General features: G+C 40.9%; 1 protein-coding gene across 1 annotated transcript in view; it reads left to right on the top strand.

Moving 5' to 3' along the window:
- LOC116978269 (voltage-dependent anion-selective channel protein 1-like) overlaps nucleotides 1–15,055 on the top strand; it is a 28,983-nt gene extending 13,928 nt beyond the window's left edge. The window contains exons 6-9 of the mRNA XM_033029290.1: nucleotides 5,694–5,921; nucleotides 8,088–8,238; nucleotides 8,408–8,465; nucleotides 11,133–15,055. Coding sequence (XP_032885181.1) covers nucleotides 5,694–5,921; nucleotides 8,088–8,238; nucleotides 8,408–8,465; nucleotides 11,133–11,224 — 529 coding nt within the window. The 3' untranslated portion in view covers nucleotides 11,225–15,055. The remainder of the gene's footprint in view (nucleotides 1–5,693; nucleotides 5,922–8,087; nucleotides 8,239–8,407; nucleotides 8,466–11,132) is intronic.
- Nucleotides 15,056–15,880: the final 825 nt, after the last annotated feature.

The raw sequence follows: 15,880 nt of genomic DNA, 5'->3' as shown, positions 1-15,880 counted from the left end.
GGCCACTCATTCACAGGCAATACCAGGAACTTCGGTCCATTTTGCCACTCCGAATACTGATCAAGGTCTTGAGGGCTAGCACCTCTGGTGATTACATCAGCGATGTTTTGTGGGCCAGGAATCCACCGCCAGTCCTGAATGTTGGTGCTTGTTTGAATCTCTCCAATCCGATTGGCGAAGAATGTCTGAAATCCGTAGCTTTCTCGCTGTATTGCACCAAGGATTGTTTGGCTATCCACAAGATGATACCACTTCGCCACTTGAATTTGACTGTGTAGCTCAAAATACTTCTTTAAGCGTGAGGCGAACACTGCTCCGCACATCTCTGCTTTAACAGCGTCTCCTCTGTGGTCCAAGGGAGTTAACTTGGCCTTGGATTCCACAAGTCTGACAATTGGGCCATGGTCTGAATCCCATCTCAGGTACATCACTGCCCCGTAGGTGTGCTCACTTCCGTCAGAAAAGGTGATTCCCAAGGGTTCAGTTGCGGAGCAAGAGGGAGTCAGTGCCCTGACGAACTTGACTTTTCCAAGTTGTACGTACTCTTCAAAGAGCTTAATTGCATCCTCCCTGAGTCCATCTGAGAGTGCCATGTCCCATGTGTCTCTGACCGAACAGCTTCCCTCTTTTGCTTCTTGGAAAGCTCTGCGTACTAGAATCGCTCCCTTTTGCTTAACAGGAGCCACTATGCCGATGGGGTCATATAGCCCTGCTACCTGGCTGAGAAGCTCTCTTCTTGTTAGGGGATTTGGCGTCTGAGTTTTGATTTGCTCTTGTAGAAGGCTTTGACCAAGCCGCATCTTTTTCTTTCTCTTGGAGAAATTGATTCCCACCATAACGTGGAGCATGTCCTCTTCAACAATGTAGCCCAGACCAAGTGCCTTGTTATCATCATCATGCATTTGGTTTGGTAGGATCATGCTTTTTGTTTTGCTTTTCTTTAAAGCATCATTGTCCTCCTTCCTCCCACTTTGGCCAGACAGAACCCAAGGCTTGAGCTCAAACCCACCAGCTTTTAGGATTTGTTCCACATTTGCTGTGATGATTCTCAACTGGTCGAGGCTGTTGTGAGATGTGAGGATGTCGTCAACATAGCTGTCTTTCTGGAGTACTTGCTGCTCATCCTTGAGGTGGGTAAAAGAAGGAAGATTTGCAGTCTCATGCATTGCCAACTGTGCAATGCACCCCGCAGGTTTGTCTCCGATGTTCACTGGGGTTGTGACAGAGTGGGGGTTTGGAGCAATAAGGTGACTCACATACCACACTGGTCCCTTCCAGTTTGCAATCATGTCTTCGGACAATTTGATTGCAGCCTTTCGGTCCACCATGTCGTGCACCTGCGCTGTGTAGGCACTTTTCCATTCAGGTTCTCTGGATAGCTGCCTCTCCGTCCTGAGAAATGTGGCTTCCACTGTACTTTTATTATTTGGTAGAGAAGCTGGGTCTTCCAACCAAGGATAGCTAGCATGCCAATGTGGGTCTTTACTGTGACGGTCTCCTGTTACGTAGGTGAGGCCTTCCCTTACCACTTCGAGCTCTCTCTCTTCAGCAAGAGTCATTTCTTTTCCGCCTGGCTGGCAGTTTCCACAGCGGCAACCCCCGCACTTTGGCTCGCATGTTGCTCCAATGCTATCCCACTTCCACCAATCCAAGAAGTCCCGATTGGCGGTTGATGTGCGTGACTTCTGAACTTTGACGGCGACCTGTCCGTTTGGTGAAAGTTCCTCAGGGACTGGGGCAGTGAGCTCCTCATACTTTAAAGCAGCTGCTCTCATTGATCTTGCGAAGTGTGTTTTGGACATGTGGGCTGACATGGTAAGCTTCTCAAACAGCTCAGGATGACAACCTCCAACAGTCTTTCCCAGTGGTCCATCCCACAGAATGAGATCTCCAACAGTTCTAATCCTCTGAGGCGCTAGCTGACCTTCTCTATGGCTTATGAGCAAATGTATCTCTTTTGGTCTCACAAGTTCCTCAAGTGGGACGTCTGGAAAGAACTTTTGCAGCTGCTGTGGTGTCACATGTTTGAACATCTGCAATGCTGTCCAATCCATAACAAACTAACTGGTGCGACTTGAGTGTGCCCTTGGGAGTCTTCACTCGGATCTTTAGAAGGTAGCGCATCGTCTCTACGTGGACCTTCATCCCCCCAACTCCATGGACGATAAGCGTGATGTCTTCACTCCTAAGGTTCAGTCTACTCGCAGCCTTGTGAGTTATGTAGTTGGTATCTGAAGCCAAGTCAATTAATGTCCCAACCTTTTGTCCAGCATTTGCTACGACCTCCAGAAGCATCAAAATCACTGGATGCTCTTGCAGTCCACCTTCCTTTAGGAGGCTTGGCTGATGCTTTGCAGTGTTGAAGGCTCTTGATGCAGTGTTCGAGAACACATCTCGGCATTGTTTTGCCAACTCTGGTGGAAGTTTGCTGAAAAACTCCTCTTGGTCCACTGTATATTTCTTCTTGCCTTTATCTTCCTCTGGACCAAATTTACTCCTTCTCTGATCCACACTGCTTTTCCTCATCTCATAATTGGGGCACAGATAAAAATGATGCTCAGGAGTCTGTTCATCCTTGCAGATTTGATTTTTACACAGATATGCAGGTTTGCAGTATGAACCATCATCATGAACTTCAAGACACTTTTTGCATGCTCCCAACTTCTTTACTGCAGCTCTTTTCTCTGTCAGCTTTAGCCCTCGAAACTGCTTGCAGAAGTACAGCTTCCTTTTATGCTTTATGTCACCACAGACTACACAACTTGTGTGGTCATTTTCTGACTTGGTAGACTTGGTTCTGGCATGTCTTGGTTCAGTCCGAGTTTCCTTTCTACTCGGCTCCTCGTCCCTCAGTTGCTCGAGCTGTTCGTATATGCTCTCCTGCTCTTTGAGAAATGACAAGAGACTGTCAAACCGTTTCTCTGGTGCCACACCATTCCTCTTGTCAGCTACATAAACCAGCCATTCCTTCTTAAGGGTTTCTGGAAGCTTTGTTTCAATTGATTTTGTCATCAGTGGATTTTTAATGGCGCCTGTGTCTCCGAGATCGCTCAAGTCATTAAGCGCCTTTTCCACAGCTTGAATTAATTCCACTATTTTACGTGGCTGATGTCCTCTGACAGGTGGGATTCTCTGAAGCTCCTCCACTATCTCAATAGCAATAGCTGTTTGATTTCCAAACCGGTTCTCTAGGACACGAAAGATATCATCTGCAGTGTTATAACTTGTGAGGCGGAGGTCTCTTGTAATTTTGTCCTCCAGACTGTCCAGCAATTGAACCTTCTTCACCTCATTTGATCCAGTGGGTTCACCTTGCTTTTGCAGTGCTTCCCAATCCTTCCTCCATCTATAAAAGTCACGCTTGTTTCCAGTAAACTTAGGAAGGGCCGTGGGCCTCAGTCTGATGGCTGGTGAAGGATAATTGAAAGCATTCGCCGCTTGTGCTAATCCTTCAGCGTCCTTCTTTATTCTTGCCTGTATGAAGTCAGCCTTCCTGGAAACCAGTTTGGGGACGAGAAGCTCGAGTGTTCTTAGGTGTTTCTGGAAGCTCTCTTGCTCATCCAGAGGGACCCAACGTTTCCACCGACTGTACGTCTCCTTTGCAGTCTCTACCAGTTTCTGCAGGTGGTTAAGCATGAATTCATATGCTTCTTGGTTGCTATTTGATGGTGCGGTGGCAGCAGCAAGTTCACATGCACCATCTGCTGTCTGTAGTGAGGTGGATAACTCAACATTTCCAAAGTTTGCCCATAGAGTGTCCTGGATGAGCCCTTTGACCTATTTTAGTTTCGACTCACACTCCTTTGCAGTCTTTGCCAGGTCGGCTTTTTGCTGTTCAGTTAACACAGTTTCCTCATCTGTGTCCAGCTCCGCCTCCAGCTCTGCAATGAGTCCAGCCTCCACATCGTCATTGGCTTCCATGACTTTTTCGGCCTCCTGCATGAGTTTGTTGAACTTGTTCCTGAGCTCCTCTTCAGACATTTCTTCATGGTTCCTAATGATGCTGTTAACAAGACGAGAGAATGCCCGTTTTGCTGTTGTCCTCTTCAGCTTGAGCTGCTCAGCTGACTTTCCAGCAACTTCATCAGCCATGTTTTATTTTGACTTAACTGTCTTTTTTCCAGGTTTCCAGATCTCCTGGCCCCGCCCGGTTTTTCACTGTTAAGTCTTCTACTGTTTCCAGATCTCCTGGTCACAGCGGTTTTTCACTGTCAAGTCTTTTAATATTTTTCAGTTTCCCCGCTTGAAAGGGATTTAATTTATCTACCCCGAAATGATGAACTGGATTCACTCAGACCAAACACTTCTTTTCCACCTTTTATTTTCTCCTTCTTTTATTTTGGCAGATTAGTTTTTTATCAGTTTTGGTCTTTAACAGTTTTGGTCTTTAACAGTTTTGGTCTTTAACAGTTTTGGTCTTTAACAGTTTTGGTCTTTAACAGTTTTGGTCTTTAACAGTTTTGGTCTTTAACAGGTGAAAAACCGGCTGCCAATCGGGTCTGTAGAAAATCAGTCCTGCTTGCCTTTTCTGGCTCTCGCGGCAATCTTTTCGGACAGTCCTTTTGATTTACTGTTCAAGTTCTCTGCTCGCAAATCTCTTCTCTCTTCGTCACTGGCCTCTGGTGCTCTGTGCCCTTTTGACCCCCAGGCAGAACTCGGCAGGCTGGGGTTCCGCCCACTTCAATCACTGTCTCGTGATTTCAATTGTGGCATTTCTCTGCTCGCAAGTTTCTTGCATTTCAGTTTGACTTGACAGTGAGTTTAAAAAAAATATATATATATAACGACAAAATATTGTGAACAATATTATTTTAATCTTCATGTAACTTTCATGAAAAGGGGGACACTTGATTTTTTACATTTGCTTTTTCAAACCATTTATAGTACATTGAGCAATTAGTTAGTTATCTTCTTGAGTGGTGCCAATGATATTGTACAACTTGTAGATCAAAGTTACATGAACACCAGAGACTATTAAAAAAATAAATAACTGCTCATAGAAATATCACCTTTCTAAAATGAGACTCTTGGCTTGTCCATGAGTCCCACATCTAGTCATTTTAAATATGTATGAAGGAGCTACAGATGCTGGTTTAAACCAAAGATAGACAAAGCTTCAGGGTCTCGACCCGAAACGTCACCCATTCCTTCTCTCCAGAGATGCTGCCTGTCCTGCTGAGTTACTCCAGCTTTTTGTGCCTTGCCATTTTAAGATTTGGTAGTGGATTGAGCATGGCTCAATGGTACTTTATTGTCACGCATGTACTGCACTGTTGCATAGCTCACAAGTGCATGTATCGCCATATTTTGGCGTCGTTTACTAAAAGTAAAAGTCCAAACTCCAGCCAATGTACTCGATGGATGGGACGCCCCCGATCCAGGTAAGCTCCAGGCTGCTGCAGAGCATCCTCTGTCTCCCTCAACCAGCTTGGCCAGCAAACTGAAGTTCCTCTCCTCGACCGACTGTCTTTGTGTCCCAAGGACGCCCCCCCCTGCAGCCAACATTGAAGATTCTGTACTGATTTTGTGGTTTTAAAATTATTGGCCCATTCATTGGTAACGAAGTCTGATGAGAGAAAACTTAACTTATTGTTTTAATTATATAGTTAAAATAATTGATGAACCTAAGGTTTAGAATGTAATGATGGAATTAGTTACAGTTTATTTTATGTTTTGTTATTTTCCTAAAATAGGAAGAAAAGTGGAAAAATTAAGTCTGGTTACAAGAGGGAACACGTCAATTTGGGAGTTGACGTCGACTTTGACGTTGCTGGCCCAGCTATACGTGGAGCCGTCGTGGTTGGGTTTGAAGGATGGCTTGCAGGTTATCAAATGACCTTTGAAACTACAAAATCCAGAGTCTCCCAGAGTAACTTTGCTGTGGGATACAAGGCAGAAGACTTCCAGCTCCATACAAATGTGTAGGTACTCGTCTACTGTGTTTCTGTAGAGATATCTGTCAACATTTTCTTTTGTAAATTTTTTTTGAAGAAAATAATATTTTGACATAAGCATAACACAATTCTACTTTTGCCTGCATCGGTTGATGGATTAAATGTTCTTGTGTAATGTTGGATAATTGGAATGAATGGTTGTTGGCTTCATCATAATCATCATATCCGTCTGAAGAAGGGACACGACCCAAAACGTCACTCATTCCTTCTCACTGGAGATGCTGCCTGTCCCGCTGAGTTACTCCAGCATTTTGAGTCGATCTTCATCAGAATCGGACTGAAAGTGTACATCGTAGAAACAGGCCCTTCAGACTGTGATGTCCATGCCACATGTTGTACTGCACTAATGCTGTACCACATTAGATCTGTAGCTTTCAGTGTTTTGGTGATTCAGGTTCTTGTCTAAACATAGTGAAAGAATCTCTTTCCTCCACCTATTCAGGCAGTGCATTCCAGATTCTAATCTTCCTCTCCGTTTCCCTCTAAATCTTCTACTTCTTACCTGTGCCCTCTAATTTTAGGCTCTCCCCCTCCTCCCCTCTCCCCTCCACATACTCGGAAAAATACTCAAAATATCTACCGTATCTATACCCTTCATAAATTTGTAAACTTTAATAAAGTCACCTTTATGCCTCCATTCCACTGACAATGAATACAGACTATCCACACTTTGTAAGTACCCCCCCCCCCCCCCCCCCCCCCCCCCCCCCCCTCTTTACCAGCAACATCCCAGTGAATGCCTTCTGCACTCTTTCTAATGCTGTCACAACCTTTTTCTAATGTAGCGATCAGAACAGTGCGTAATTGTACTTTGGTGACCCGGTCTTTATATAAAGGCATTTGGTTTGAGGTGGTGCCTGCTGTATTAAATCATGTGAATTGACTTTGTGTCCGTCTGAGTAACCCCTGTTCCTTTAAAAATATAATGTATTCACAACTTTAAAAAAAAAAGGATTATTGTAATTAAATGTTAAGTATTTAATATAATAGATAATCAAATATGATTTTTAATGGATGAGAAGGGTATTGAAATAAGCCTTGATGCACAATTTAATTATACAGTTATGACTGGGAACTGTTTCCAGGGCTAGAATGTGTGTATTGAACCGACTAATCAAAGTAGATTAAATAGTTTTTGTCAACCATTCACAACAAGTTGCTACCAAAACATGTATCTGGGTGGACCCTGCCTCTGTTTCTTGGCTTCTGAACCTACTGATTGTTTTCTCTGGAGTAAAGACTGTACTTCACGAGGAGCAGATGAATGGAATGCTAGATATTGGCCATTTTTTGGCATGAAAAGTTGAATCGCATGTGCTTGTGTAAGACTTTGATCTCGGAATATCTGAAGCTGCCTTATTGCCAAAAGAGTACTTGAAGGATATTCACTGCTGCATGGTAGGAAATTTGGAAGGCAGTTTATGACCAGCAGAGGTCAGAATTATATATTCCTCATCCACAATGAGGAATGTATAATAACCTAATCATCTTTGTTTGGTTTAGACGATTGAATATTCCCAAAACACCTTCAAAATAGGGTTAATTACGCATGCTTACGAAAATCAAATTATAACATCTCATTTCAAAGCTGGTACTTCCATCAACGTACACCTCGTTCAGTAAAGTGTGATAGCATTGGACTAGTGTGAATGGGTGATCGGTCCGTGGTTAGCGTGGGTTCAGCGTGCTGTAGGGCCTGTTTCCATGCTGTATTTTTAAATAGAACTGGTGCGAATGGGTGATTGATGGTCGGCATGGGTTCGGTGTGACATAGAGCCAGTTTCCATGCTGTATTTCTAAAACTAAAATAGCATTGGGTCAGACTAATGTGTACAAAAAATATTTTGATCTTTATACTGACTTTTAATTTGCTCCTTATTTATAGCTCTGGTGTATTTTGAATCCATAACTTTCCAAATTGAAATGAAATTGCAATCAACCCTAGTTTCAGCTAAATTGCAAAGTGATGTTCGTGGAGTTAGTTAATAATTTTGTTTTTAATACACAGTGGGCTGCCTAAGTGTGCAATTGGAGAAAAATAGGTCGGCATCGGTGATAATGCTTCTGCAATTTTATACAAAACATAAATAAATTTAGTGCTTCTTCAAATGACATGCATGTTCCTTGCTACAGAAACGATGGTACGGAATTTGGTGGCTCCATTTATCAAAAAATCAGTGACAATCTGGAAACTGGTATCAACCTCGCTTGGACAGCTGGGAATAGCAATACTCGATTCGGAATTGCAGCAAAATACAAGATTGATGATGAAGCTACATGCTCGGTGAGTATATATTTCATTATTTTGTCTTGTTAGATTGTATATATATTTGGGCCGAGAGAAGGTATCTGCATTCCAAAGTGTATGTTGCGCTGATTAAAACATAAAACATTAAAGGTTGTGATTTTTGGGAGAAATGCTTTATAAAGAAACTTCTTTCTTTGTTAATCAGATTAAAGTGAACAATTCGAGTCTCATTGGACTAGGATACTCTCAAATTCTAAAGCCAGGTGAGACGCATTTGATCGTACACTAATTCCTTATTGTGTTAAAATATCTAAATAATATATTTCAATGCAAGATCGATAAGCTAGGACTATATTTTGTTATCGTCGCCATGTAATTTCCATTGTGGATTTCTATTCCAGCATCACTCCATTCATATGTTCATAAGTTTATATTGATAGTTACTGAATGAAGTACTGAATGCTAGCGATGCATCCAATTTTGTGTTCTCTGCCTTCGGGCTGATAAAATGAAACGGCAGAATGGATCTGAGGTGTCATTTGTTTGGGACGTTACCACATGCAACATTTACACCTTGGATCTGAAATTTGTTTGTATAACTTGTTTAGTCATAGTTATACAGCACAGAAATAGACCCTTCGGCTCAACTTCAATTTTTGTTTTAAATTAGTCTCATCTCCATTTGGTCCATAGTCCTTTAAACCTTTTCTACCCCGCATACTTGTTCCAATGTCTTTTAAATGCTGTAATTGTATCTTTAGCCTTTGACCAGCCATCTGCTAATCAAACCACCCTCACCTGTATCACGCCAAGCTTTGTCCTGCCCCCACCTCTTTTCCAGCTTTCTCCCCCTTACCTCTCCACTACAATCAGTCTGAAGAAGAATCCGACAGAGATGCTACGTAACCTGCTGCTTAGGAAGATGAGGGATCCAAGGGCAGACACTGGCATGGATATTAGGTTGGCTGTTTGGCAGAAGACAGAGTGGCAATAAAGGGGTTATTTCTGAGTGGCTGCCAGTAGAGTTGCACAAGGGTCGGCGTTGGGGCCACTACTCTTCACGTTGTATATTAATAGTTTGGACGAGGGGATTGAAGGCTTTGTGGCAAAGTTTGCGGATGATACAAAAAATTGGAGGGGGCAGGTGATGTAGAGAAAGCAGGGACTCTGCAGAATATTGCATAGCAAAGTGTGGAATCATGCATTTTGGTAGTATGAATAAAGGCGTAGACTATTTTCTAAATTTGGTGAGAATCCAGAAATCGGAGGTGCAAAAGGGACTTGGGAATGCTGGTGCAAGATTCCTAAAATGTTAATCTGCTAACATATGTGGCCCTTGTGGCTAAAGGGATCAGGGGGTATGGAGAGCAGGCAGGTACAGGATACTGAGTTGGATGATCAGCCATGGCGGTGCAGGCTCGAAGGGCGAAGGGCCTACTCCTGCACCTATTTTCTATGTTTCTATATATTTCAAGAGAGCTTGTATACAGAAACAGGGATGTAATGTTGAGGCTCTATAAAGCGCTGGTATGGCCGCATTTGGGAAATTTCAGGCACCATATCGGAAGAAGGATGTGAGGGCTCTGGAGAGTGTCTAGAGGAGGTTTACAAGAATGATCCCAGGAATGAGTGGGTTAACATATGATGAAAGTTTGTGGGCACTGGGCTTGCACTCACTGTGTTTAAAATGAGGAGGGACCTCATTGAAACATCCAGAATAGTGAAAGGCTTGGATAGAGTGGATGTGGAGAGGATGTTTCCACGAGTGGGAGAGTCTAGGATTGGAGATCATAGCCTCAGAATTAAAGGAAGTTCTTTTAAGAAGGAGGTGAGAACAAATTTCTTTAGACGGAGTGTGGTGAATCTGTGGAATTCTTCACCACAGAAGGCTTTGGAAGCTGTCAGTGGATATTTTTAAGGCAGAGGTAGATAGATTCTTGATTAGTACGGGTGTCGGAGGTTGTGGGGAGAATGGGGTTAGGAGGGAGAGATGGATCAGCCATGATTGAATGGTGGAGTAGACTTGATGGGCCGAAAGGCCTAATTCTACTCCTATTCCTTTATGACCTTAACCTACTGAGTTACTCCAGCCCTTTTTTTTGCTAAAGCAGTTTCTGCAGTTTGTGTCTCCTTGTAACTCTACTGACCTCTACCATTTCCTTCAGCTTGTTTGACATGCTTGCCACAATCTTTGAGTCACCAACTGGGTTTCTTTTTATTATTCATGCATTCTCCTCAAAATTATAAAATTCTGTATCGATCAAATACAATATGAACGACACAGTGGGCGCAGCGGTAGAGTTGCTGCGTTGCAGCGCCAGAGACCCGGGTTCTATCCTGACCACGGGTGCTGTCTGCACAAAATGTATACGTTCTCCATGTGACCGCGTGCGTTTGCTCCGGTTTCCTTGCACATTCCAAAGACGTACACGGTTGTAGGTTAATTGGCTTCTGTAAAGTGGTTGCGATAATCACTGGTCGGCATGGACTCAGGGCTGAAGGGCTTGTTTCCATGTTGTATCTCACGCCTAAACACAGCAAGGGCTGAAGGGCTTGTTTCCATGTTGTATCTCACGCCTAAACACAGCAAGGGCTGAAGGGCTTGTTTCCATGTTGTATCTCATGTCTAAACACAGCAAATAATTTGACTCTATGCATAACATCCCCTTTATCCAGTCTCCAAGGCGGTTGGTTGCACACTCTATACTCGTACATGAATTGAGAACATGAGATATTACTTAATGCTATAAGAATGCAACCATACTGAGGTTTATCCAACTGTTAACAAATTCACTGACACCAGAACGCCAAGTTCTGACTTGTACTATTAGATTTATGAATGTACCTGTATAGATGAACATGTAATAACCACATTTTTTAATGTGAGGCATATGATTCAGTATTATGTGACTGATCATCTTTTTCCTTAGGTATTAAAGTAAGCCTGTCAGCGCTGCTGGATGGCAAGAATATTAATGGTGGTGGTCATAAACTTGGCCTTGGATTTGAGTTTGAAGCATAAACCTGGAAATGGAACGAACCTACAATCAGTAAATTCCCAAATATTTTCCACTGTAGCTATCTGAAGATCCTGGTGTTTTTTTTTCTGTTGAGCCATGTGTCCAAGCAGTGTTGTAAAATCAAACCGTCTTGTTTGGGGACTGTCCTCAGAAGAACAGAATGCATTTTCAAAACATGTCATTATGACTATTTATTGTAACCCATAGACATTTGCAATTCACCTACACATGTCTATTTTTCCTTCACGGTGAAGACTGGTTGTATGTGGCGTAAAAACAAAACACTTATTATTGTTGGTTGAAATTGTGGTCCCTTATCCCTGCACCTTCTGAAAAGGTTGATGCAACACAGCCATATGGAGGGATTTGTATGTTTACAGCTGGTATTTGTGATGGTTGGGCTTAATAGAAAGTAAAAAAAAAATACACACAAAAGAAATTTAATGTGCCATCTTTTTAAAGATTTCCCTGTTGTGCTGTTCTTTGTTTAAAATAAGTATTGTCTTCCAAATTCTGGAATATCATTAAGGAAAATACTTTGTTTATCAGCCCTGAATTTGAACACATACCTTGTGTGCGTGCAATTATTGAAGGCTACCAAAAACTATAAAAGTTATCATTTAATCCATAAGAAATTGAAGGGCACGTATGCAGATGTCAGTCATACTAATGTACCTTGCACATGCCTTTGGAATACTACATTATTTAAATAACGTGGGCCTAACATTATTGAGGTCTGCTTCTTTGGAGTCCATTGTAAATATCCATGGCTAGAGTTTTACTATTGTCAGGTGAGTGTATCTTCGTACTCCTTTGGAGGAATATGGAACAGGAAAAGAACATTGGAAAGGAACTCACTGGTATTTTTTGATGATCGATAGATACCTTTATTTCTGTGCCAGTCCGTTTCTTTTCTAGGGGCAGTCCTGATTGTTCTGTTAGCCCTCGGTGGTGGGAAGCACTTCCATCTGATTACAAGGTCTATGCAACAGAATTTTAAACTAGTTAAGACTAACACAACTTCTACAATGACAAATCCAGGGCTTGTTGCCATGTTTGGGTCGGTCTCCAGTGTTATTTTTAAATATATATTTGCCTCAAGATAGTTTCTATATAAAGAATCAGCTGTATCAAACTGAATTACCAAAGTGTTGTACTGGGCAAATGTTGGCACCTGCATCTTTTTAGGATAAATATTATTTTTTAAAACAAAGTCACGAAGAACATTTTCCTCATCTGAAGTCAGCTGTTTTTATTTGAGTTGAAATATTTGCATTGTGTAACATGTGAAGAGAATTCATCAAATATGAAAATACAGTTTAAAATAAAACTCATTCACAAATAAAAGCAAAATGCTGGAAGTTTTCAACTCTGGCAACATTTGTGGAGAGAGAATTAGTTAACTTCTCAGGTTAATGAATTTCATCAAGATCAATTCACATGCAAATAACTGTATTGCATTTTATTGAAGCAGGTTATGGAAATGGTATTTTTGAAAATTAATTTTTCCCATCTTAATGCAGCATATGTTGTCATTTTAATATATATTGACACCACTGATTAATGTCCTGCTCTTCCCAAGATGAACAGTTTTTAATTTGCCTCTAGGTTTCATCTATGGCCTAACCATCTGCTTAAGTATGCACTAACTTTTAATTTTATTACACCCAAGTAGAGGAATGTATTACATGTGCCAAAGTGGTTTGTGATTTGCCCAAACTATCTTAAAACACAAAATCTTTTTAAACCATCAATTATGATTCCAAGAGTTTTCTTTCCAATGGACAACCAGCATTCTGGAATTGCCTGTTATAAATTAGCTTTTTTTAAAGCATTGTTTGCAAAAATGAAACTTAAAATTATTATAAAATGCTTTATTTGGAAACCATCTGAACTAATGCATTGTTTCAATTGTAATATATAATTTGGAGACCTTGAAAGTTTTTTGGGTTTTTTTTTTCCATTGGTTAAAAATTACCTTTGTCAAGAGTCAAGAGAGTTTATTGTCATGTGTCCCAGATAGGACAATGAAATTCTTGCAACTTTTCAAGCAGTAATTTTTCAAGCTCTGGTGTGCAACCAAGTGGTAAATGAAATTTCATCTTAGTTGTATCTATTTTTTGCGCACTTGGAGGTGCTTCAGTACAAATTACGTGCCATGGAACATTATTTTCTGGTGAGTGGAGACAGTTCCAGTCGGGTGTTTGTTAATTTAAACATTTGTTAATCATTAAACTCTATTATAGTTCCTGTTTTATGTGGATTAATTGATTATTGCAGTTTCGGGATCTACAGTGCAAGGTCACTCATCTCCTGCCCACTTAAAAACGAAAGAATTTTAAATAATGTTTATATGCAACGTTATGCAGTTGTAGAAAATCCAATTTACGATAGGAAATGCTTAAATACTCTTCAGGTACCATCATTAACAAGATAGACTTGGTGGCTAACATTTGAGTCACAACCCTGCATAAGAACCCATTAAAATGCTGACTGATTGTTACGTTTTTTCATTTGTTTTTGTTACAAACTTTAATGTGACCCGAAAGTTGTTGAAAATAATGTGGGCATAAATGTAGTATTTCAAAACGAGAATTGATGTCACTTTAAAAAGTCTAAAGAGATTTTGAAGTACGTTTATTCCTTTTAGCATTTGCACTCAGTAACTTATCTGGAAGAGAATTATGGAACTTTTCATTTCTCAAATTCTAACATAAATCCTTAAACCTAAATTACATTAAAATAATCCTATACTTTTCTTTGCCATAATTGAGCAGTGTGATTCACAGCATATGGCCCTTCTCTGTTTAAAAAAAAAAAAAACACATTCACTTCATTGACCATATTCATATTCATCAGTTTTTTTTGTTGCAATTGCTACCACCCATGAAATCCAAAGCTCTCTTGCCAAGCCTATTAGGTTAGAGATTAGTCCTTTGTTGCATATACAAAATCTACTGTGTGTTTTTGGTCTGGGGAATCACACAGTTTTACTCTTGAAGTGTGACACTTGAGGTAATCGGAAGCATATTTTGGATGAAGAGGACGTGCGGCTGATCAATTGCACATTTAATACGTGAAGATGAGTTTTTGTTTCCTTTGTATTTTTCTCCGAAAATGCTTGTGGCTTGTTTCACTCATTTTTAACCCCAAAAATTCAAGAGGGAAAATAAAATTGCCATTGACGATGTAAATTTAGAGAGCATACTAACAATTTGATTTTTCTCTTGCTTTGTCAGTCTTAAGTCGTAACTTGTGCTTTGGCACAGTCTGTGTTTCTGTACTTTCCCTGAAATCTGTTAATTGTTATTGAAGGTTTATTTGATAACTGGGACTCAGTACTATGTGTCGAAACCTGATTTGATCAACATGTAAGTGCAAGCTTTGATTTAAATTTCCCGATGCTGACCTGTTTTGGTCTACTTCACGTCAATTTTCCAGCAGAGATTGAGCAGTGAAAGTAGATATTACAGTAGAGTACACAGATGTTTACTTTCTATGAGTTCAACGATTTTAATTTTCTGTGAGATCTGTGGTTCTAGTTTACAGTACTGCCAGAATATGGGGCACATATATAATGGCCTCTTGGTCACTATTAGTTGTTGCCATTCATTTCTGCTATTTTAGTCATTATAACATTTTAACTCAACACTAATCTTCTGTAAAATGTAGCTGAATTATCGGCTTTTATGCACTGCGTACTTCATAGAAGGTTTTCCATTCTATGGCAAAAAAGAACTAAAGGTTGCTATGGGAGTATTATCTTTGTTACAATTTCTGATGCACAACTGCTAACATATTGAAAACACAATAAATCTTCTTTTGTGTGCAAATTGTTTTCTTCCCCAAGATATTATTTTTCTCCCTTGTGAAGCCACTTGTTTGTTCAGTTAGGCAATATACTGCAGTAAACCACTTGACTATGAGCTGAAGAATTTGCTCAGACAATTTGAATTGGAGGGCTTGTGTTATAAGGGGAGAGCGAGTATCTAATTCTCTTCATGGAAAACATTGGTTTGCCTAGATAGAAAGCTGAAAGTTGACATTATCAAAGTATATAAATTTGAGGCATAGATAGGTGCCATGGCAAGGGTGTCTAAAACTAGAGGACCTAACAAGAGGGAGAAGGTTTAAGGAGGACCAAGGGGGTAATTATTTACTCAAAGGCTAGTGGTATCTGGAATTGGGGGGGGGGGGGGGGGGGGGCTGAAGAAGGGTCTCGACACGAAAGGTCACTCATTCCTTTGCTCCAGAGATGCTGCCTGACCTGCTGAGTTACTCCAGCTTTTTGGGCCTAACTTTGGCATACCCAATCTTGGATAGAGTGGATGTGGAAAAGATATTTCCACTAGTGGTAGAGTCTAGGACTAGAGGTCATAGCCTCAGAATTAAAGGATGTTCCTTTAGGAAGGAGATTAGGAATTTCTTTAGTCCAAGTGGGGTGAATTTGGAATTATTTGCTACAGGTGGCTGGGGAGGCCAAGTCAGTGGATACCTTTAAGGCAGAGATAAATTAATGATTATTGTGGGTGTCTGCGGTTATGGGGAGAAGGCAGTAGAATCAAGTCAAGAGAGTTTATTGTCATGTGTCCCAGATAGGACAATGAATTTTTGCTAATGAGGTTAGGAGGGAGAGATAGATCAGCCACAAATGAATG

The sequence above is a fragment of the Amblyraja radiata genome, chromosome 11 (genome assembly GCF_010909765.2).
Source record: "Amblyraja radiata isolate CabotCenter1 chromosome 11, sAmbRad1.1.pri, whole genome shotgun sequence".
In the NCBI taxonomy this organism is placed as follows: domain Eukaryota; kingdom Metazoa; phylum Chordata; class Chondrichthyes; order Rajiformes; family Rajidae; genus Amblyraja; species Amblyraja radiata.
Note: the sequence above shows the minus strand (reverse complement) of the source record. Positions and strands in the feature narration are given on the sequence as shown.